This window comes from Pseudophryne corroboree, chromosome 11 (genome assembly GCF_028390025.1).
Source record: "Pseudophryne corroboree isolate aPseCor3 chromosome 11, aPseCor3.hap2, whole genome shotgun sequence".
Lineage (NCBI taxonomy): Eukaryota > Metazoa > Chordata > Amphibia > Anura > Myobatrachidae > Pseudophryne > Pseudophryne corroboree.
This window is the reverse complement of record NC_086454.1, coordinates 336947961-336972966: the sequence shown is the minus strand read 5'-3', so window position 1 is coordinate 336972966 and position 25006 is coordinate 336947961. Positions and strand designations below refer to the sequence as shown.

The following is a 25006-nucleotide window of genomic DNA, read 5'->3' as shown; positions in this document are numbered from 1 at the left end:
CAGCAAAAATCGCCTGCTAGCGATCAGGTCTGAATTAGGCCCTATGGGGGTCATTCCGAGTTGACTGCACGTAGCAACTTTTTGCTGCTCGTGCGATCAACTAGACGCCGCCAATGGGGGGAGTGTATTATAGCATAGCAGGGCTGCGAACGCTTGTGCAGCTCTGCAATGCTAAAAAAAGTTTCACTCAAAACAAGAGTAGCCCTGCAGCTACTTACCCAGTGCGACGGATCCATCGATGAAGGTCCCGGTCCTGACGTCAGACATCCGCCCTCCATTTGCCTGGACACGCCTGCGTTCTTCTTACCACTCTCCGAAAACGGCTGGAAACAGTGAGTATCCGCCCCGGAACGCCTCCCGCCTGTCCATCTTCTTGCGATCGCCGCTGCGATCACATTTGTCACTGGCGGCGTTGCCCGGTGACGATCGTCGCCAGGCAACGACGCGCGTGCGCAATGTGCCTGCCGTGCATGCGCATTTCTGACCCGTTCGCACCGCAGCGAAGAACCGCTGCGTGCGAACGGGTCAGAATGACCCCCTATATCAGAAGCCCAACAATCATTAAATTCCGGTCTCCTGATTAGAGATGGCCATCGGCCATCGATGATTCAAAATGATCGATGGTAAGTACTTTTACCATCGATGGGGGAGAACCAGATGGTTTCCCACGATTGGTGATAAAGAGCTATCTAATATTTTTTTTATTTTTTCTCCATGGTGTCAGGGACATGGAGCATAGCTCCGCCCCCGACACCCGCGAAGCGACGCCCCGGGTCCTGATTGGTCCGCGGCTAGCTTAATACTAAAGTAATGGTGACCATCGATGGGCAAAACCATTGATGGTTCCATTACAGATGGTTTCCCACCATCAAGGTTATCCACCGATGGTACCCTTCGATGGATAACCCACCGATGGCCATCCCTACTCCTGTTGTCTATCCCCAATCTACCATCATCTCAAATAATACACCCCTCTACTATCTTCCTCTGATGTGTAGAACCTATTATCAAGACCCATAGACATTTTACCTCCAGTATTCCAGACAACTTCTTATCAACGGAACACCCCAGCTCTGTTCTGCAACATTATTTAGCCCTCATACTCTTGCCCCCACTTCAAATAAACCCCCTTACATTTGCCATCACCTCTGTTACACCTGTACCACCACCAGTATCCCAGAAACATAATTCCCAATCATCACCAAACTCAGGGGGTCATTCCGACCCGATCGCACGCTGCACTTCTTCGCAGCCGTGCGATCGGGTCGGAACTGCGCCAGCGCCGCAGTGCGCCGGCGCATGGCAGTCATCGTTGCCTAGCGATCGCCCCTGAGACAGAGGCGGTCGCTAGGCGGGAGGGGGCTGAACGGCGGCATTTAGCCGCCGTTTAGGGGGAGCGGTCCGGCCAACACAGGCGTGGCCGGACCGTTCGGGAGCGACGAGTAACTCCCGGCCAGCTGCAGGAGCTGCGCTGGCCGGGAGTTACTCCTCAAATACAAAGGCATGGCCGCTGTGCGATGCTTTTGTATTTGTGCGGGGGGGCCGGCACTGACATACGGGGCGGACTAGCCCTGTGCTGGGCGTCCCCCCGCATGTCTGAGTTAAGGATCGTAGCTGTGTTAAACTTAGCACAACTACGATCAACTCTGAATGACCCCCTCAGTTATCTAGCTCAGACCTTATTATGAGCACACCAAGATAGGACTAATGGCGCCCATACACTTGTGCGATGCCCCGCGACGCAACATCGCGGGGCATCGCACCGGCAGTTCAGGTGCGATGAAATTGCACCTGAACTGCCAAAGTGATTACCATGCGATAGATCACATGGTAATCGAGTGATGGGCACGTCGCTGCCGAGTGGGATCGGCGTCTGGCCGCTCCCGACGGGTGCTCATCGCATGTCGCAGTGCCATATATTGCATGTGTTTTTAAAAAACACATGCGATCGCACTGCGATGCAATAAATATTAAGGGCAGCACATACTATCATGAGACGCGATATTCGAGCGGCGTGCCCGCGCATCGCTTCGCATGGTACCTTAATTGTGCATACAATCTTTCGATTTCTCTCACAGATGCTGTCGATGCACAAGTGTATGGGCACCATAAGAGAGAAATGATGGTACAAGAGGTAGGAGCAAGGTCCTCTTGTCTCCTCTCTCTATCCTGTCTCCTCTCTCTATCCTCTGTCTCCTCTTTCCATCCTGACTTCTTTCTCAATCTATTATCCCCTCTTACCATCCTCTGTACATTCTCTGCATTCTCCCTCCATCCTATATTCCACCACTCCGTCTGCTTTCCCCATCTTCTGTCCTCTCTCACCATCCTCCTTTGTCCCTTCTCTCTATCCTCTGTCCCTTCTCTCCATCCTCTTGTCCACTCTCACCATCCTGACTTCTTTCTCCATTTTCTATCCCCTCACCTTCCTCTGTACACTCTCTCCATCCTATATGCCACCACTCCGTCCCCTTTCCCAATCCTCTGTCCTCTCTCACCATCCTCTTTCCCCTCTCTCCATCCTCTGTCCCTTCTCCCAATCCTCTGTGCCCTCTCCATCCTCTGTACACTCTCTTCATCCTCTGTCCCTCCCTCCGTCCCTTCTATCAATCCTCTGTCCTCTCTCACCATCCTCTGTCCCCTTTCTGAAATCCTCTGTCCGTTTTTTACGTCCTCTCTCTCCATCCTCTGTCCCTATCTCTCCATCCTCTGTCCCCTTTATCTTTCCCATCCTCTGCCCCCTCTCTCCATCGTCTGTCCCCTCTTTATGTGCTCTCTCTTCATCCTCTATCCTCTCGTTCCTTTCCATGTCATCTCTCTCCATCCTCTGTCCCCTCTCTCCATCGTCTGTCCCCTCTTTATGTCCTCTCACTCCATCCTCTATCCCCTCTTTCCTTTCCATGTCATCTCTCTCCATCCTCTGTCCCCTCTCTCCATCCTCTGTCTCCTCTTTCCATTCTCTGTCCATCCTATATGCTACCACTCTGTCCCCTTTCTCCATCCTCTGTCCTCTCTCTCCATCCTCTGTCCTCTCTCTCCATTCTGTCCCCTCTTTACATTCTCTCTCTCCATCCTCTGTCCCCTCTTTCTTTTCCATGTCATCTCTCTCTATCCTCTGTCCCCTCTCTCTCCATCCTCTGTGCACTCCATTTTCTTTCCATCCTATATGCCACCACTTGGTCCCTTTCTCCATCCTTTGTCCCTTTTTTCCATTCGATGTCCTCTCTCTCCATCCTGTCCCCTCTTTCCATTCCATGTCCACTTTCTGTCCCTTTTCTCCATCTTCTCTCCCTATCCTCTGTCCCCTCTCCTCATTCTGTCTCTGTCCCTTTTCTCATTCCTTTGTCCTCTCTCCCCAACTCTCTCTGTCCCCTCTCCATCCTCTGTCCCCATCCTTGATCCCCTGTCTCTGACCCCTCTCTCCATTATGTCCCCTGTCTCTGCCCCCTCTCCCCATCCACTGTCCCCTATCTCTGCCCCCTCTCCTCTATCACGTCTCCATCCTCTATCGCCTGTCTCTGTCCCCTCTCTCCATCCTCTGTCCCCTGTCTCTACCCCCTCTCCCCATCCTCTGTCCCCTCTCTCCATCCTCTGTACACTCTCTCCATCCTATATGTCACCACTCGGTCCCCTTTCTCCATCCTCTGTCCCCTCTCTCCATCCTCTGTACCTTCTCTCCATCCTCTGTCCTCTCTCTCCATCCTTTGTCCCTACTTTCCATTCCATGTCCTCTCTCTCCATCCTGTCCCCTCTTTCCATTCCATGTCCTCTCTCTCCATCCTGTCCTGTTTCTCCATCCTGTCCCCTCTTTCCATTCCATGTCCTCTCTCTCCATCCTGTCCCCTCTTTCCATTCAATGTCCTCTCTCTCCATCCTGTCCCCTCTTTCCATTCCTGTCCCGTCTATGTCCCCTTTCTCCATCCTCTGTCCCCTCTCTCCATCCTCTGTCCCCTCTCTCCATCATCTGTCCCCTCTCTCCATCCTGTCCCCTCTCTCTGCCCCCTCTCTCCATCCTCTGTCCCATCTGTCCCCTCTCTCCATCCTCTGTCCCCTCTCTCCATCCTGTCCCCTCTCTCTGCCCCCTCTCTCCATCCTCTGTCCCATCTGTCCCCTCTCTCCATCCTCTATCCCCTGTCTGTCCCCTCTCTCCATCCTCTGTCCCCTCTCCATCCTCTGTCCCGTCTCTGCCCCCTCTCTCCATCCTCTGTCCCCTCTCCCCGTTCCCTGGCTGTCACCACCCCCGGTCTCCCCTCACCATCCTCTCCCCCGGCCCCCTATTGCTGCTGCCGGTGTGCGGTCCTCTTCTCCCCAGTTCTCCCGCTGGTATCCGGTAGGGGGCAGCTCTCCTCGCTCCTCCCCCGTCACACAGTCACTGTTTCCCTGTATCTGTCCCCTCTCTCCATTATGTCCCCTGTCTCTGCCCCCTCTCCCCATCCACTGTCCCCTGTCTCTGCCCCCTCTCCCCATCCTCTATCACAACTCCATCCTCTATCCCCTGTCTCTGCCCCCTCTCCCCATCTACTGTCCCCTGTCTCTGGCCCTTCTCCCCATCCTCTATCACCTCTCTCCATCCTCTGTCCCCTGTTTCTGTCCCCTATCTCCATCCTCTATCCCCTGTCTCTGTGCCCTCTCCCCATCCTCTGTTCCCTGTCTCTGTCCCCTCTCTCTATCCTCTGTACACTGTCTCCATTCTCTCTCCATCCTTTATGCCACCACTCGGTCCCCTTTCTCCATCCTCTGTCCCCTCTCTCAATCCTCTATACCTTCTCTCCATCCTCTGTCCCCTGTCTCTGCCCCCGCTCTCCATCCTCTGTCCCCGCTCTCTGTCCCCTCTCTCCATCCTGTGTCTCTGTTCCCATCCTCTATCCCCTGTCTCTGTCCTTTCTCTCCTTCCTCTATCACCTCTCTCCATCCTCTGTCCCCTCTCTCCATCCTCTGTCCCGTCTCTGCCCCCTCTCTCCATCCTCTGTCCCCTCTCCCCGTCCCCTGGCTGTCACCACCCCCAGTCTCCCCTCACCATCCTCTCCCCCGGCCCCCTATTGCTGCTGCCGGTGTGCGGTCCTCTTCTCCCCAGTTCTCCCGCTGGATTCCGGTAGGGGGCTGCTCTCCTCGCTCCTCCCCCGTCACACAGTCACTGCTTCCCTGTCTCTGTCTCCATCCTCTATCCCCTGTCTCTGGCCCCTCTCCCCATCCTCTGTCCCCTCTCTCCATCCTCTGTCCCCTCTCTCCATCCTCTTTCCCCTGTCTCTCGCCCCTCTCCCCATCCTCTGTCCCCTCTCTCCATCCTCTGTCTCTACCCATCCTCTGTCCCCTGTCTCTGTCCCCTCTCTCTATCCTCTGTACACTCTCCATTCTCTCTCCATCCTATATGCCACCACTTGGTCCCCTTTCTCCATCCTCTATACCTTTTCTCCATCCTCTGTCCCCTCTCTCCATCCTCTGTCTCTGTTCCCATCGTCTATCCCCTGTCTCTGTCCTCTCTCTCCATCCTCTGTCCCCTCTCTCCATCCTCTGTCTCTGTTCCCATCGTCTATCCCCTGTCTCTGTCCTCTCTCTCTATCCTCTGTACCCTCTCTCTGTCCTTTATCTCCATCCGCTGTCCCCTGTCTCTACCCCCTCTCCCCATCCTGTCTCTGCCCCCTCTCTCCTGTCTCTGCCCCCTCTCTCCATCCTCTGTCCCCCTCTCCATCCTTTGTCCCCTCTCTCCATCCTTTGTCCCTGCTCTCCATCCTCTGTCCCCTCTCTCCATCCTTTGTCCCCTCTCTCCATCCTTTGTCCCCTCTCTCCATCCTCTGTACCCTCTCTCTGTCCCCGCTCTCCATCCTCTGTCCCCTGTCTCTATCCCCTCTCTCCATCCTCTGTCCCCTCTCTTCATCCTCTGTACCCTCTCTGTGTCCCCGCTCTCCATCCTCTGTCCCCTGTCTCTATCCCCTCTCTCCATCCTCTGTCCCCTCTCTCCGTCCTCTGTACCCTCTCTCTGTCCCTGCTCTCCATCCTCTGTCCCGTCTCTATCCCCTCTCCCCATCCTCTGTCCATCCTCTGTCCTCTGTGTCTGTCCCCTCTCTCTGTCCCCTCTCCCCATCCTCTGTCCCCTCTCTCCGTCCTCTGTACCCTCTCTCTGTCCCTGCTCTCCATCCTCTGTCCCGTCTCTATCCCCTCTCCCCATCCTCTGTCCCCTCTGTCCATCCTCTGTCCTCTGTGTCTGTCCCCTCTCTCTGTCCCCTCTCCCCATCCTCTGTCCTCACCCCATCCTCTGTCCCCTGTCTCTGTCCATCCTCTGTCCCCTCTCTCCATCCTCTGTCCCCTGGGTCTGTCCCCTGTCTCTGTCCCCTCTCCCCATCCTCTGTCCCCTCTCTCCATCCTCTGTCTCTGTCCATCCTCTGTCCCCTGTGTCTGTCCCCTCTGTCCATCCTCTTCCCTGGCTGTCACCACCTCCGGTCTCCCCTCACCATCCTCTCCTCCGGCCCCATATCGCTGCTGCTGCGGCCGGTGTGCGGGCCTCTCCTCCCCGGTTCTCCCGCCGGTATCCGGTAGGGGGCAGCTCTCCTCGCTCCTCCCCCGTCACACAGTCACTGTTCCCGGAGCCGCTGCTGCCTGGATTTGCCGGTCTCCTCCCTCGTTCCTGCAGGCCCCAGCGGCCCAGACTACTCCACAGGTAACGGGCGGCGGGGGACGGGAGGCGGCTCCGTGCTCAGGAAAGTCCCCGGCTTGCGGCCTAGCCTGATTGTGTCCTCTCTCCGGTTTGTCACCGTGTCACACTGTCCCCACAGTCATATATACACCATATACTGCTCATTATACCTCATATATACACCATATACTGCTCATTATACCTCATATATACTGTATATACACCATATACTGCTCATTATACCTCATATATACTGTATATACCCCATATATACTGCTCATTATATTTTTATATACTGTATATACACCATATACTGCTCATTATACCCCTATATACTGTATATACCCCATATACTGCTCATTATAACTCATATATACTGTATATACCCATATATACTGCTCATTATACCTCATATATACTGACAGTATATACCCCATATACTGCTCATTATACCTCATATATACTGTATATATCTCATATACTGCTCATATCTAATATATACTGTATATACCCCATATAAACTGCTCATTATACCTCTATATACTGTATATACACCATATACTGCTCCTCATACCTCATATATACTGTATATTCACAATATACTGCTCATTATACCTCATATATACTGTATATACCCCAATTACTGCTTATTGTACCTCATATATACTGTATATACCCCATATATACTGCTCATTTTACCTCTATATACTGTAAATACACCATCTACTGCTCATTATACCCATATATACTGTATATACCCCATATATATATACTGCTCATTATACCTCATATATACTGTATATACACCATATACTGCTCATTATACTCCTATATACTGTATATGCACCATATACTGCTCATTATACCTCATATATACTGTGTATACTATATGTGTGTATGTATGTATATATATATATATATATATATATATATATATATATATAGAGCCTATTATCCCTACAGTCATATATACACCATATACTGCTCATTATACCTCATATATACTGTATATATCCCATATATACTTATTATTACACAGCTATAAACTGTGTATACACCATATACTGCTCATTATACCTCATATATACTATATATACACACCATATATACTGCTCATTATACCCACAGCCATATATACCCCATATACTGCTCTTTATACCTAATATATACTGTATATACCCCATATACTGCTCATTATACCTCGTATATACTGTATATACACCATATACTGCTCATTATACCTCATATATACTGTATGGGAGGCAGTCAATTGACCGTCTGTCTCCTGACCGCCGGGACCCGACCGCCGGGATCTCGTACTGATCCCATACTGTATATACCGTTTATATACTGCTCATTTCTTCAGCGGGGTACACTGTGTTCCACAGGGAAACATCGGGGTGTAGAGTTGGATCTTGATCCAGAGGCACCAACAGGCTAAAGCAGTGTTTTTCAACCACTGTGCCGTGGCACACTAGTGTGCCCTGAGCAGTCTCCAGGTGTGCCGCCATAGAAGCACAGCCAGGCCCGTCAGTGTTTTGCCACTACTGAGACCTTGGAACAATCAATACTGGTGGGTTTAGTGGTTACAGAGCCAGTTCTGATTTTGGCCCCGGGCAGTGTTGGGCTCTTCTGGCTTTCTCAGATGTGGCTCAGGCGTTACCTATGGAGAAGCTGCGACATGACATCCTAGGACACGCAACTGCACCATGCATCACCATTATATTTGAGTGTGCCTTGGCAATATTTAAATCTTGTTCAGTGTGCCGCGAGTTGTAAATGGTTGAAAATCTCTGGGCTAAAGCTTTGACTGTTCCCAGGATGCATTGCATGGCCTCCTCTATAACCCCGCCTCCGGACACTGGAGCTCAGTTAGTAAGTTGGTGCCTGCAGCAAGGGCTGCAGCACTTTTATGTCCTAGAGACATGCTGTACTGTGGCTCCAACACCTCCCCAGCAGCGCCGCATACTCCTGCTGGCTGAGTTCCCGGGTACTTGCGGCGGAGGCGCACCGGTTCCCAGGCACACGCTCCTGGAGCTCTCCAGGATCGCGTAGCTGCTTCTTTGGGAGGAGGTAAGAGGGTCCCCCAGTTGGTCTTAGGAGACGGACCACGACGCTAGCGTGGACACTGTGTAGAGCAGGGACCCCACTATATCCACCAGGGCAGGGAGTACAGGTCGGATTACACAAAAATCCATTTAATAAGGCTACATAGTAACCGGTGGTGAGGACCAGCATAGGGGATAAGGCGCTTGACCTGTAGCCCCTCTCCCAGCTTCAGCCGCCATCTACTGCTGGTGCTCCCGCCCTGGAGCTGCTTCTCGCTCTCCCTCACTCCCTGACAGAGATTTGGGCGCCATCTATTCACAAGTAGCTGTGGATGGTCTCCGTGACTGCAGGGCAATGTCTCCTCTGTAAATCCTCCTGCTTGCTCAGCAGTGTGCATTTACAGTCACTTAAATATTCTACATGTCATTTTAGGCAGCGTTCGTTAAGAACAAGTGTACCTCTACCTGAATATTTAGTACAAGTATTCTGATATATACATCCAGTATCTGAATGTGCATTGTTATATATATGGATATGTATTTTCACTAGTCCAGTGCAGTCTTATTGTTTGTCTGAAATAAATTCTGCATTGTGACTGGGTGTGCCTGCATCTGCTGTGTGGATTTCACTTTCAGTGTATCCCACCTATTGCTATCACTGTATTCTGTACCCTGGGGGGGCTAAGTGCGTCAGGGTCTCATTTATATTGCTACACAGTATATACTGTTTAGTGTGTATTTCAGTCACCTCATACCGCTTTAATTCTCTGTTTGTGTCCTGTATTTACTGTCACATAAATCAGGGGGTTATTTGCAGGTATTGTGTTTGTCTGGCTATATTGTACTGTTACGCTCTGTGGCTTTATTCTTTATAATGTCTGCAACAAAAGGTGGGCAATCCGCGGACGCTCCTGCATCATGCAGTGCTTGCACCAAGGATTTGCCTGAAGGAGATGTTTTGACTGATGGTCTATGTACTGAGTGTAGTACATGTCCTAGTAAGCCCACTGTTTCGGTAGGAACCACCTTGGGCGGCTTTTTCATCTATGCTTAATACACTTACGCCCCCTATGGGACCTCCTGTGCCATTGCATCCACATGTTGTCTCTGTGGTTAATCCGCCCTGGGCGGATACGCTATCTCTCCAAATTCAACAATTGAATCAGTCTTTGGTTAGTCAAAAATTTCTCTAACGTCCTAGTGGATGCTGGGGACTCCGTCAGGACCATGGGGAATAGCGGGCTCCGCAGGAGACAGGGCACATCTAAAAAGCTTTTTAGGTCACATGGTGTGTACTGGCTCCTCCCCCTATGACCCTCCTCCAAGCCTCAGTTAGGTTTTTGTGCCCGTCCGAGAAGGGTGCAAACTGGATGGCTCTCTTAAGGAGCTGTTTAGTAAAGTTTTTTTTTAGGTTTCTAATCAGTGATTCCTGCTGGCGACAGGATCACTGCAACGAGGGACTTAGGGGAGAGACTTGCAACTCACCTGCGTGCAGGAGGATTGAAGTTTTAGGCTACTGGACACTGAGCTCCAGAGGGAGTCGGAACACATGGGGTTCGTCCCGGAGCCGCGCCGCCGATCCCCCTTACAGACGCTGAAGAAAGACGGCGGAACGGAGGTCCGGAAACAGGCGGCAGAAGACTTCACAGTCTTCAGAGAGGTAGCGCACAGCACTGCAGCTGTGCGCCATTGTTGCTACACGGCTCACTGACACGGTCACGGAGGGTGCAGGGCGCTGCTGGGGGCGCCCTGGGCAGCAATATAAATACCTATTTGGCAAATAAATACATCACATATAGCCATTAAGGCTATATGTATGTATTTAACCCAGGCCAGTTTTCCTAATAACCGGGAGAAAAGCCCGCCGTGAAAGGGGCGGAGCTTATTCTCCTCAGCACTCAGCGCCATTTTCCTGACCAGCTCCGCTGGTGAGGAAGGCTCCCACTCTCCCCTGCACTACAGAAACAGGGTTAAAGAGAAGGGGGGCATAAATTGGCGATATAATTATATATTAAGAGCCCATATATAGAAACAACACCTTCTAGGGTTGTTATATACATTATGGCGCTTTTGGTGTGTGCTGGCAAACTCTCCCTCTGTCTCCCCAAAGGGCTAGTGGGTCCTGTCCTCTATCAGAGCATTCCCTGTATGTGTGTGCTGTAGGTCGGTACGTGTGTGTCGACATGTATGAGGAAAATGTTGGTGAGGAGACGGAGAAAATTGCCTGTAATGGTGATGTCACTCTCTAGGGAGTCGACACCAGAATGGATGGCTTACTTATGGAATTACGTGATAATGTCAACACGCTGCAAGCCGGTTGACGACATGAGACAGCCGGCGGACAAATTAGTATCGGTCCAGGCGTCTCAGACACCGTCAGGGGCTTGTAAAAACGCCCATTTACCTCAGTCGGTCGACAGACACTGACACGGACACTGACCCCAGTGTCGACGGTGAAGAAACAAACGTATTTTTCCTTTAGGGCCACAAGTTACATGTTAAGGGCAATGAAGGAGGTGTTACGTATTTCTGATACCACAAGTACCACAAATAAGGGTATTTTGTAGGGTGGGAATAAACTACCTGTAGTTTTGCCTGAATCAGATAAATTAAATGAAGTGTGTGATGATACGTGGGGTTCCTCCGACAGAAAGTTATGGGAGGTATACCCTTTTTTCCCGCCAGTAGTAAGGGCGAGTTGGAAAACACACCTTAGGGTGGACAAGGCGCTCACACGCATATAAAAAACATGGCGTTACCGTTTCCAGATACGGCCGCCCTCAAGGAGCCAGCTGATAGGAAGCTGAAAAATATCATAACAGTATATACACACATACTGGTGTTATACTACGACCAGCAATCGCCTCAGCCTGGATGTGCAGCGCTGAGGGGGCTTGGTCGGATTTCCTGACTGAAAATTTTGATACCCTTGACAGGGACAGGATTTTATTGTCTATAGAGCATTTTAGGGATGCATTTCTATATATGTGTGATGCGCAGAGGCATATTTGCATTCTGGCATCAAAGAGTAAATGTGATGTACATATCTGCCAGACGAAGACACGACAGTGGTCAGGTGAGGCAGATTCCAGACGGCATATGGAAGTATTGCCGTATAAAGGGGCGGTCCATTGGACCTGGTGGCCATGGCAACAGCTGAAAAATCCACCTTTTGTTACCCCGAGTCACATATTGGCAGAAAAGGACACAGTCTTTTCAGTCTCAGTCCTTTCGTCCCCATACGGGCAGGCGGGCGAAGGCCAGTCATATCTGCCCAGGGGGAGAGGAAAGGGAAGAAGACTGCAGCAAGCAGATCATTCCCAGGAACAGAAGCTCCTCACGGCTTCTGCCAAGTCCGCAGCATAACGCTGGGGCCGTACAAGCGGACTCAGGTGCGGTAGGGGGTCATCTCAAGAGTTTCAGCAACACTCGCAAGGGAACTCCGGGATCCTACATGTAATATCCCAGGTGTACATTGGAAATTCGAGACGTCTCCCCCTCACACAATTCACAGGCTGTATTCCCAGCAGGTGATAATCAAAGTACCCTTCTTACAACAAGGAAGGGGGTAGTATTCCACACTATATTGTGGTACTGAAGCCAACCGGCTCGGTGAGATCTGAAATATTTGAACACTTACATACAAGCGTTCAAATCAAGATGGAGTCACTCGGAGCAGTGATAGCGAACCAGGAAGAAGGGGACGATATGATGTCACTGGATATCAGGGACGTTTACCTACAGGTCCAAATTTGCCCTTCTCACCAAGGGTACTTCAGGTTCCTGGTACAGAACTGTCACTATCAGTTCAGACGCTGCCGTTTGGATGGTCCACGGCGCCCCGGGTCTTTACCAAGGTAATGGCCGGAATGATGATTTTTCTTAAAAGAAACATGGACGCTTTCCTGATAAGGGCAAGGTCCAGAGAACAGTTGGAGGTCGGAGTAGCACTATCTTAAGTAGTTCTACGACAGCACGAGTGGATTCTAAATATTCCAAAATCGCAGCTTTTTCCGACGACACGTCTACTGTTCCTAGGGAAGATTCTGGACACAGTCCAGAAAAACGTGTTTCTCCCAGTGGAGAAAACCAGGGAGTTATCCGAGCTAATCGGGATCCTCCTAAAACCAGGAAAAGTGTCAGTGCATCATTGCACAAGAGTCCTGGTAAAAATGGTGGCTTATTACGAAGCAATTCCATTCGGCAGATTTCCCGCAAGAACTCTTCAGTGGGATCTGCTGGACAAATGGTCCGGATCGCATCCTCAGATGCATCAGCGGATAACCCTATATCCAAGGAAAAGGGTGTCTCTCCTGTGGTGATTACAGAGTGCTCATCTTCTAGAGGGCCGCAGATTCGGCATTCAGGATTGGATGCCGGTGACCACGGAGGCCAGCCTGAGAGGCTGGGGAACAGTCACACAGGGAAAAAATTTCCAGGGAAGTGTGATTAAGTCTGGAGAATTCTCTCCGCATAAATAAGCTTAGAGCAAATTTATAATGCTCTAAACTTAGCTAGACCTCTGCTTCAAGGTCAGCCGGTATTGATCCAGTGGGATAACATCATGGCAGTCGCCCACGTAAACAGAAGGGCGGCACAAGAAGCAGGAGGGCAGTGAAAACTGCAAGGATTTTTCGCTAGGCGGAAAATCATGTGATAGCACTGTCAGCAGTGTTCTTTCCGGGAGTGGACGACTGGGAAGCAGACTTCCTCAGCAGGCATGACCTCCACCCGGGAGAGTGGAAACTTCATAGGGAAGTTTTTCAACATGATTGTGGACCGTTGGCAAAGACCAAAGGTGGACATGATGGCGTCCCGCCCGAACAAAAACGGGACAGGTATTCCGCCAGGTCATGAGACCTTCAGGCGATAGCTGTGGATGTTCTGGTAACACCGTGGGTGTACTAGTCTGTGTATGTGTTCCCTCCTCTGTTTCTCATAACCAGGGTATTGAGAATTATAAGACATAGAGGAGTATGAACTATACTAGTGGCTCCGGATTGGCCAAGAGGGACTTGGTACCCGGAACTTCAAGAAATGCTCACAGAGGACTAAGGGCCTGGGGAGCTAAGAAGGGACTTGATTCAGCAAGTACCATGTCTATTCCAAGACTTACCGCGGCTGCGTTTGACGGCATGGCGGTTGAATGCCGGATCCTGAGGGGAAAAGGCATTCCATAAGAGGTCATACCTACCCTGGTCAAAGCCAGGAAGGAGGTGACCGCACAACGTCATCACCACATGTGGTGAAAATATGTTGCGTGGGTGAGGCCAGGAAGGCTCCACAACGGCAATTCAACTAGGTCGATTTCTACACTTCCTGAAAACAGGAGTGTTTTGGACCTCAAATTGGGGTTCATTAACATTTAAATTTCGGCCCTGTAGATTTTCTTCCAGAAAGAATTGACTTCAGTTCCTGAAGTCCAGATTGTAAAGGATGTATTGCATATACAGCTTTTTTGTGCCCCTAGGGGCACCGTGAGATCTCAACATAGTGTTGGGATTTCTTAAAATCATATTGGTTTGAACCGCTCAAATCTGTGGATTTGAAATATCTCACATGGAAAGTGACCATGCTGTTGACAAATATCTCACATGGGAAGTGACCATGTTGTTAGCCCTGGCCTCGGCCAGGCGATTGTCAGAATGGGCGGCTTTGTCTTACAAAAGCCCATATTAAAATTTTCCATTTGAACAGGACAGAACTGGGACTCGTCTCCAGTTTCTTCATGAAGGGGTGTCAGCGTTTTCACCTGAAACAACCTCTTGTGGTGCCTGCGGCTACTAGGGACTTGGAGGACTCCAAGTTACTAGACGTGGTCAGGGCCCTAAAAATATATATATATATATATAGTTAGGACGGCTGGAGTCAGAAAGTCTGACTTGCTGTTTATACTGTATACACCCAACAAGCTGGGTGCTCATGCTTCTAAGCAGTCTATTGCACGCTGGATTTGTAGTACAATTCAGCTTGCACATTCTGTGGCAGGCCTGCCACAGACGAAATATGTAGATGCCCATTCCACAAGGAAGGTGGGCTCATCCTGGGCGGCTGCCCGAGGAGTCTCGGCATTACAACTTTGCCGAGCAGCTACGTGGTCAGGGGAGAACACGTTTGTAAAATTTTACAAATTTTGATACTCTGGCTAAGGAGGACCTGGAGTTCTCTCATTCGGTGCTGCAGAGTCATCCGCACTCTCCCGCCCGTTTGGGAGCTTTGGTATAATCCCCATGGTCCTGACGGAGTCCCCAGCATCCACTAGGACGTTAGAGAAAATAAGAATTTACTTACCGATAATTCTATTTCTCGTAGTCCGTAGTGGATGCTGGGCGCCCATCCCAAGTGCGGATTGTCTGCAATGCTTGTACATAGTTATTGTTACAAAAATCGGGTTATTACTATTGTTGTGAGCCATCTTTTCGGAGGCTACTTCGTTTTGTTATCATACTGTTAACTGGGTTCAGATCACAAGTTGTACGGTGTGATTGGTGTGGCTGGTATGAGTCTTACCCGGGATTCAAGATCCTTCCTTATTGTGTACGCTCGTCCGGGCACAGTACCTAACTGAGGCTTGGAGGAGGGTCATAGGGGGAGGAGCCAGTACACACCATGTGACCTAAAAAGCTTTTTAGATGTGCCCTGTCTCCTGCGGAGCCCGCTATTCCCCATGGTCCTGACGGAGTCCCCAGCATCCACTACGGACTACGAGAAATAGAATTATCGGTAAGTAAATTCTTATTTTACCACGCGTCCCTCTGGGGCCAAGGGGTCATCTAAGCGGGCTGCTTCCTCCTCGCAATCCACTAATATCTCAGATGTTACTTCTGATGAGGATGAGGAGTATACTGATCCGTCAGACACAGATACGGTTGCTTCTGACGAGGAATCTACAGCTCAGGTTGATGTCCCTGACCTAGTGGAGGCTATTATGCTGATTCTACAAATTGATGATGAGGTAGATCCCATTACTGCGTCTAAGAAACCAGATAAATGTAAACGTCAGAAGGTAACTAAGGTATTATTGGCATATTCTGACCACTTAGTTGATATACGTTAGGAACCCTGGTCTTCTCCAGGAAAGAAATTCTCCCTGTCTAAAAAGATGCTAGCTCGTTATCCTCTCCCTGCTGAGTTGTGTAACAAGTGGGAAAATTCACCTCCGGTGGATGCCTATGTCACCCGGCTTGTGGTGTCATCTACTCTGCCGGTCACCACTGTCACTTCATTGAAGGAACCGACAGATAAGCGTGTGGAGGGATGCCTGAAATCTGTTTACTCCCTTACGGGTGCGATACATAGACCCACTATAGCAGCCTCGTGGGCTGCAAAAGGTATAGATGCATGGGTTCAGGCTATTGAGGAAGAGCTACCTCAGGATATCTCTGATACTGCCAGACAATATCTGTCTCGTATTGCCACAGCCTCCCATTATATTCAGGAGGCGTCCTCTGAGGCAGGTGTAATGGCGACTAAGGCGTCGACTACGTCCATCTTGGCTCGCCGTATTCTGTGGTTGAGGTTGTGGAAGGTGGATCTGGACTCCAAGAAGACTTTGGAGGTACTCCCTTTTTTTTTTTTCCAAAATTTTTTTATTGAGACATTATAGACGTCACAGCTTAGAATAAAAAGTACATAGAAATATGTGTTACAATTCAAGGGGAAAAGAATATACCTGATGGCGCAATCAATATAAATAATGTTGTATATAATATAATATCTGTCACCTTGTGATCATATGACAAATGGTTTTATTTCGTCAGACCTCAGAAGCCTGTCTCTAATGGCTTCAATATAACAAATACAATTTATAAGGAAAAGAGGTCGCGCTATAGAACCAATTAATTATTCCACACCATTTCCAATTAAAAATATTTATTTAAAACATATAACCATGTAAAAACATAAATGTATATTTTATTCCTAGAGTATTAAGATTTGGTGTGGTCACAACACCCTCGACTGCATACCAATTATAAATTAATATTTCTCATTAATAAAATGTGCTGAATAGTATAATGTCCAGACCGGCAATATATTATGCCACAATTTCAGTCTGTAATAGGATCCTTTATGTTAATTTGCACCCAATGATAGTAGGACACTGATGTTTTCGTCCAGACACTATGCACCACAATTGTAAAGATCACAGGTACCTTTGCTCACTCTGTCCCTTGTGCTTGTAATACGGGACCTGTTTGCAAGTTTGAGGAGCTTATATGTGTGACCCGAGCGTCCCCGGGATTACACAGTATAATGGACAACTGTTACCTGCGATTTGTAGCGGTGTGGTGCATGTACATATGGCAGTTTCCGCAGGATGAAGAAAGGTTTCCGTACGGGCAACCCGACAGTTCCCACGAGGGGGCAAATGCTGTTGCTCAGCCCGCTCCAGCGGTCAGCCACCTCGCTGCTCCGGCTTGGAAGTTACCATCGCACGGTGTCGGAGAGAACAGTGTTCTTTGGAAGCCGGAGCAGCGAGGTGGCTGACCGCTGGAGCGGGCTGAGCAACAGCATTTGCCCCCTCGTGGGAACTGTCGGGTTGCCCGTACGGAAACCTTTCTTCATCCTGCTAAACGGACACAGAAACTGCCATATGTACATGCACCACACCGCTACAAATCGCAGGTAACAGTTGTCCATTATACTGTGTAATCCCGGGGACGCTCGGGTCACACATATAAGCTCCTCAAACTTGCAAACAGGTCCCGTATTACAAGCACAAGGGACAGAGTGAGCAAAGGTACCTGTGATCTTTACAATTGTGGTGCATAGTGTCTGGACGAAAACATCAGTGTCCTACTATCATTGGGTGCAAATTAACATAAAGGATCCTATTACAGACTGAAATTGTGGCATAATATATTGCCGGTCTGGACATTATACTATTCAGCACATTTTATTAATGAGAAATATTAATTTATAATTGGTATGCAGTCGAGGGTGTTGTGACCACACCAAATCTTAATACTCTAGGAATAAAATATACATTTATGTTTTTACATGGTTATATGTTTTAAATAAATATTTTTAATTGGAAATGGTGTGGAATAATTAATTGGTTCTATAGCGCGACCTCTTTTCCTTATACAATTCAAGGGGGTTATGACTGGAAGTTGTACATCAAATTCCTTTTTTTTTCTTCTCACAATAAAGACTTTAGCATTGTGAGTAATCAACCATTCAGTACACTAATGCTATTATACAAAGTATGGGTGACCGTGAGGGAAGCCGCCACAATTGCCCGCCCTTAGACCAAAGATATAAGTTGGTCCTGTGTAGCCAATCTAGTTAGGTACCACGTTGTGTTCTTGAGACTGTTATGAATGTGTAGTCGCGTATTAAGGGGCAAAGTGGAGATATAGGATTCCCAGAGGTTAAAAAATCGATCCACTTGTTTACCTCTATCTACAATAGCCTCCACCCAATCCATCCTGAAAATATGATGTGGAGGTACTCCCTTTTAAGAGAGACATACTGTTTGGGGAAGATCTTAATAAGATCGTGACTGATTTAGTGGCTACTAAGACTGCATTTCTCTCGAAGACTAATCCTTCTGCTCCGAAGACAAAGAGTATCACTTTTCGTTCCTTTCGGCCTCCAGGAAAGGCAAAGGGTCAGGCGTACCCGAGACGGGCTCGTGCTTCCAAAATCACCAAGCCCAAACCTAAACAATCCTGGGCTGCCCATCAGCCTCCTTCAAATCAAGACAAGCCAGCTGCATGACGGGACGGGCCTCCTCCTGGGGGATCCCAGGGTAGGAGGCCGACTTCTACAAATCGCCCAGGTCTGGTTAAGGACCGCTTCAGATGCCTGGGTGCGGAAGTTGTCTCTCACGGGTACAAAGTCTCTTTCAGGAGACGTCCCCCTCGCCAGTTCTGCGCAACAGTTATCCCTTCGGATCAGTTGAAAGCTCAAGCTCTGCACCTGGTTGTGCGATCCCTCCTGAATACAGGAGTGGTAGTGCCGGTACCTCTGTCCCAGAGAGGCAGGGGATACTATTCGACCCTGTTTCTAGTCCCGAAACCCAATGGGTCTTTCCAGCCTATACTCAACCTCAAATCACTGAGCAAGTTTGTGAGAGTGTCCAAATTCCGTATGGAAATGCTGTGCTCAATTGTACTGGCCATGGAACCCGGAGGCTATATGGTATCCCTGGACATACAGGATGCTTACCTGCATATACCTATTGCCGTATCGCATCAGCAGTATCTGCGGTTTGCTATTGGCAACCTACACTATCAATTCCAGGCTCTGCTGTTTGGACTGGCCCCGGCCCCTCGGATCTTCACCAAGGTCATGGCAGTGATGACGGCTTTTCTCCGCCATCAGGGAATCAGGATCCTGCTGTATCTGGACGACTTGCTGATCCTGGCAAACTCCAAAGAGGTTCTCCTCAGTCATCTGGACATCACGGTCAAATTCCAACAAGTTCACGGGTGGCTCATCAACTGGAAAAAGTCCTCGCTGGTTCCTGCTCGGGACATGGTGCACCTGGGTGAACAATAATGCAGAAAAAGAGAAAACTGGCGCTAGTTAGTGTTTCTCCAATGTTAATAAATAAAGTGAATGAGTAAAGAGTATATATATAAATATAAATTTATTCAATAAAAAACATATACAGTATACCATAATGCTTATTTAAAAAACAACAACATAAAAATTGGGCATATATTGAACTGAGAGATAAAATTAAGATGTAGCTGATGAATAATGTCCACATGCAACAAGGCCTGGACTTGGGCCTTCGTCTGGCCTCCCTTAAGGTTCATATCTCTGCCTTGTCGGTGTGGTTTCAGAGGAAAATTGCGTCTATTCCTGATGTTCATACTTTCACTCAGGGTGTTTTACAGATTCAGCCTCCCTATGTCCCTCCTGTGGCTCTATGGGATCTGGCTGCCCTGCAAGAGTCTCCATTTGAACCTCTTGAGTCAGTGGACCTTAAATGGGTTACGCTTAAGGTTGTGTTTCTGCTGGCTATTGCCTCTGCTAGGAGGGTGTCGGAATTAGGCACTTTGTCCTGTTGTCCACCCTTTCTGATTTTTCACCATGACCGGGCAGTTCTTAGAACTCGTCCTAGTTATCTACCTAAGGTGGTATCTTTCCATCTCAACCAAGAGATTGTGGTTCCGGCCTTTATCTCTTCTGGTTTGTCCTCCAGAGAGCGGTCTTTGGATGTGGTACAGGCTCTCCATATTTACGTGGAGAGGACTGCCTCTCTTCGGAGGTCAGATGTCCTTTTTGTACTTTTTGGTTTTCACAAACGTGGCTGGCTTGCGAATGATCAAACCTTGGCCAGATGGATTAGAATGGTGATTGCACAAGCGTATGCACAGGATGGTCTTCCGGCTCCTGCTGCTATTAAAGCCCATTCTACTCGGTCTGTTCTTGGGCAGTTTGCCGTAGCGCATCCGCTGAACAATTTGCAAGGCGGCTACGTGGTCCTCAGTGAACACGTACATAAGGTTCTACGCCTTTTATACTTCCGCCTCCCAGGATGCTTCCTTTGGATGCCGGGTTCTTGTACCCGCTACAGTGCGTCCCCTCCCATGAGGAACTGCTTTAGGACATCCCCGATGTTTCCCTGTGGAACATAGTGTACCCCGCTGCAGAAAAGGAGATTTATGATAGACTTACCATGGTTAAATCTCTTTCTGCGAGGTACACTGGGTTCCACAGGGCGCCCACCCTGACGCACATAGCCTCTTTGGGTTTGTATGGCATTAGCCGCTGGTCCCTTCTCCAGTCGTGAGAATGTGGTTCTATGTGACTAACATCTGCCGTCCTTTACCTGCTACTGCATTAGACTGGTTAACGAAACTGAGCTCCAGCGTCTGGAGGCGGGGTTATAGTGGAGGCCATGCAGTGCATCCTGGGAATAGTCAAAGCTTTAGCCTGTTGGTGCCTCTGGTTCAAGATCCAACTCTAAACCCCGATGTTTCCCTGTGGAACCCAGTGTACTGCGCAGAAAGATATTTCTCTATCGTCCTAAGTGGATGCTGGGGTTCCTGAAAGGACCATGGGGAATAGCGGCTCCGCAGGAGACAGGGCACAAAAGTAAAGCTTTTACAGGTCAGGTGGTGTGCACTGGCTCCTCCCCCTATGACCCTCCTCCAGACTCCAGTTAGATTTTTGTGCCCGGCCGAGAAGGGTGCAATTCTAGGTGGCTCTCATAAAGAGCTGCTTAGAGAGTTTAGCTTAGGTTTTTTATTTTACAGTGATTCCTGCTGGCAACAGGATCACTGCAACGAGGGACAGAGGGGAGAAGAAGTGAACTCACCTGCGTGCAGGATGGATTGGCTTCTTGGCTACTGGACATGAAGCTCCAGAGGGACGATCACAGGTACAGCCTGGATGGTCACCGGAGCCACGCCGCCGGCCCCCTCACAGATGCTGAAGCAAGAAGAGGTCCAGAATCGGCGGCTGAAGACTCCTGCAGTCTTCTTAAGGTAGCGCACAGCACTGCAGCTGTGCGCCATTTTCCTCTCAGCACACTTCACACGGCAGTCACTGAGGGTGCAGGGCGCTGGGGGGGGGCGCCCTGGGAGGCAAATGAAAACCGTTAAAAAGGCTAAAAATACCTCACATATAGCCCCAGAGGCTATATGGAGATATTTACCCCTGCCTAAATGTACTAAATAGCGGGAGACGAGCCCGCCGAAAAAGGGGCGGGGCCTATCTCCTCAGCACACGGCGCCATTTTCTGTCACAGCTCCGCTGGTCAGGAAGGCTCCCAGGTCTCTCCCCTGCACTGCACTACAGAAACAGGGTATAACAGAGAGGGGGGGCAGAATAAATGGCAATATATTAATATAAAAGCAGCTATAAGGGAGCACTTAATCATAAGGCTATCCCTGTCATATATAGCGCTTTTTGGTGTGTGCTGGCAGACTCTCCCTCTGTCTCCCCAAAGGGCTAGTGGGTCCTGTCTTCGTATAGAGCATTCCCTGTGTGTCTGCTGTGTGTCGGTACGTGTGTGTCGACATGTATGAGGACGTTATTGGTGTGGAGGCGGAGCAATTGCCAAATATGAGGATGTCACCTCCTAGGGGGTCGACACCAGAATGGATGCCTTTATTTGTGGAATTACGGGATAGCGTCAACTCGCTTAAGCAGTCGTTTGCCGACATGAGGCGGCCGGACACTCAATTAGTGTCTGTCCAGGCGCCTCAAACACCGTCAGGGGCTGTAAAACGTCCCTTGCCTCAGTCGGTCGACACAGACCCAGACACAGGCACTGATTCCGGTGGTGAAGGTGACGAATCAACCGTATTTTCCAGTAGGGCCACACGTTATATGATTTTGGCAATAAAGGAGATGTTACATTTAGCTGATACTACAGGTACCACTAAACAGGGTATTATGTGGGGTGTGAAAAAACTACCAGTAGTTTTTACCGAATCAGAAGAATTAAATGACGTGTGTGATGAAGCGTGGGGTGCCCCGATAAAAAACTGCTAATTTCAAAGAAGTTATTGGCTTTATACCCTTTCCCGCCAGAGGTTAGGGAGCGCTGGGAAACACCTCCTAGGGTGGACAAAGCGCTAACACGCTTATCAAAACAAGTGGCGTTACCCTCTCCTGAGACGGACGCACTTAAAGATCCATCAGATAGGAGGATGGAAAATATCCAAAAAGGTATATACACACATGCAGGTGTTATACTACGACCAGCTATTGCGACTGCCTGGATGTGCAGTGCTGGGGTAGTTTGGTCAGAGTCCCTGATCGAAAATATTGATACCCTGGACAGGGACAATATTTTACTGTCGTTAGAACAAATAAAGGATGCATTTCTTTATATGCGTGATGCACAGAGAGATATCTGCACACTGGCATCACGGGTAAGTGCTATGTCCATTTCGGCCAGAAGAGCTTTATGGACACGACAGTGGACAGGCGATGCGTAGAGGAGTTATTTGAGGTCGGTCTATCGGATTTGGTGGCCACGGCTACGGCCGGGAAATCCACCTTTCTACCTCAAGTCACTCCCCAACAGAAAAAGGCACCGACCTTTCAACCGCAGCCCTTTCGTTCCTTTAAAAATAAGAGAGCAAAGGGCTATTCATATCTGCCACGAGGCAGAGGACGAGGGAAGAGACAGCAACAGGCAGCTCCTTCCCAGGAACAGAAGCCCTCCCCGGTTTCTACAAAAGCCTCAGCATGACGCTGGGGCTTCGCAAGCGGACTCGCGGGCGGTAGGCGGTCGTCTCAAAAATTACAGCGCGCAGTGGGCTCACTCGCAGGTAAATCCCTGGATCCTGCAGATAATATCTCAGGGGTACAGGTTGAAATTAGAGACAGAGCCACCTCGCCGTTTCCTGAAGTCTGCTTTACCAACGTCCCCCTCAGAAAGGGAGACGGTTTTGGAAGCCATTCACAAGCTGTATTCTCAGCAGGTGATAGTCAAGGTACCTCTTCTACAACAAGGGAAGGGGTATTATTCCACTCTATTTGTGGTACCGAAGCCGGATGGCTCGGTAAGGCCTATTCTAAATCTGAAGTCCTTGAACCTATACATAAAGAAGTTCAAGTTCAAGATGGAGTCACTCAGAGCAGTGATAGCGAACCTGGAAGAAGGGGACTTTATGGTATCCTTGGACATCAAGGATGCGTATCTCCACGTTCCAATTACCCCTCACACCAGGGGTACCTCAGGTTCGTTGTACAAAACTGTCACTATCAGTTTCAGACGCTGCCGTTTGGTTTGTCCACGGCACCTCGGGTCTTTACAAAGGTAATGGCCGAGATAATATTTCTTCTTCGAAGAAAAGGCGTATTAATTATCCCATACTTGGACGATCTCCTAATAAGGGCAAGGTCCAGAGAACAGCTAGAGATGGGTTTAGCACTATCTCAAGAGGTGCTAAAGCAGCACGGATGGATTCTGAATATTCCAAAATCCCAATTAATGCCGACAACTCGTCTGCTGTTCCTGGGGATGATTCTGGACACAGTTCAGAAAAAGGTTTTTCTTCCCGAAGAAAAAGCCAAGGAGTTATCTGACCTGGTCAGGAACCTCCTAAAACCAGGAAAGGTGTCTGTACATCAATGCACAAGAGTCCTGGGAAAAAATGGTAGCTTCTTACGAAGCAATCCCTTTCGGCAGATTCCATGCAAAGGGATCTGTTGGACAAATGGTCAGGGTCGCATCTTCAGATGCACCTGCGGATAACCCTGTCGCCGAGGACAAGGGTATCCCTTCTGTGGTGGTTGCAGGAGGCTCATCTATTGGAGGGCCGCAGATTCGGCATACAGGATTGGATCCTGGTGACCACGGATGCCAGCCTGAGAGGCTGGGGAGCAGTCACACAGGGAAGAAATTTCCAGGGAGTGTGGTCGAGCCTGAAAAAGTCTCTTCACATAAGCATTCTGGAACTAAGAGCAATCTACAATGCTCTAAGCCAGGCGGAACCTCTGCTTCAAGGAAGACCGGTGTTGATCCAGTCGGACAACATCACGGCAGTCGCCCATGTAAACAGACAGGGCGGCACAAGAAGCAGGAGGGCAATGGCAGAAGCTGCCAGGATCCTTCGCTGGGCGGAGAATCACGTGATAGCACTGTCAGCAGTATTCATCCCGGGCGTGGACAACTGGGAAGCAGACTTCCTCAGCAGACACGACCTTCACCCGGGAGAGTGGGGACTTCATCCAGAAGTTTTCCACATGCTATTAAACCGTTGGGTAAAACCAATGGTGGACATGATGGCGTCTCGCCTCAACAAAACACTGGACAGGTATTGCGCCAGGTCAAGAGATCCGCAGGCAATAGCTGTGGACGCGCTGGTAACACCTTGGGTGTACCAGTCGGTATATGTTTCCTCCTCTGCCTCTCATACCAAAGGTATTGAGGATTATACGGCAAAGTGGAGTAAGACTAGTGGCTCCGGATTGGCCAAGAAGGACTTGGTACCCGGAACTTCAAGAGATGGTCACGGACGATCCGTGGCCTCTACTTCTGAGAAGGGACCTGCTTCAGCAGGGTCCTTGTCTTTTTCAAGACTTACCGCGGCTGCGTTTGACGGCATGGCGTTGAATGCCAGATCCTAAAAGGAAAAGGCATTCCAGAAGAAGTCATTCCTACCTTGATAAAGGCAAGGAAGGAAGTCACCGCGAAGCATTATCGCCGTATTTGGCGAAAATATGTTGCGTGGTGCGAGCAGCGGAGTGCTCCGATGGAGGAATTTCAACTGGGTCGTTTTCCTACATTTCCTGCAATCAGGATTGTCTATGGGTCTCAAATTGGGATCTATTAAGGTTCAAATTTCGGCCCTATCAATATTCTTCCAAAAAGAATTGGCCTCAGTCCCTGAGGTCCAGATTTTTATCA

The 25006-nt window shown here is 49.4% G+C and overlaps 2 protein-coding genes across 5 annotated transcripts in view; one reads left to right on the top strand and one right to left on the bottom strand.

Moving 5' to 3' along the window:
• Positions 1–6517, bottom strand: part of USB1 (U6 snRNA biogenesis phosphodiesterase 1) — a 45380-nt gene extending 38863 nt beyond the window's left edge. Inside the window, exon 1 of one of the 3 annotated variants that reach the window (XM_063945827.1) lies at positions 6450–6517. In XM_063945827.1, coding sequence (XP_063801897.1) covers positions 6450–6470 — 21 coding nt within the window. In that variant the 5' untranslated portion in view covers positions 6471–6517. Of the gene's footprint in view, positions 1–4255; positions 4274–6449 lie in introns of those variants that run through there. The other 2 variants (XM_063945829.1, XM_063945828.1) reach the window with 2 other exon arrangements.
• Positions 5849–25006, top strand: part of ZNF319 (zinc finger protein 319) — a 56605-nt gene continuing 37447 nt past the window's right edge. Inside the window, exon 1 of one of the 2 annotated variants that reach the window (XM_063945825.1) lies at positions 5849–6655. The gene's annotated coding sequence lies outside the window, so the exon portion shown is untranslated. Of the gene's footprint in view, positions 6656–8599; positions 8705–25006 lie in introns of those variants that run through there. The other variant, XM_063945826.1, reaches the window with a different exon arrangement.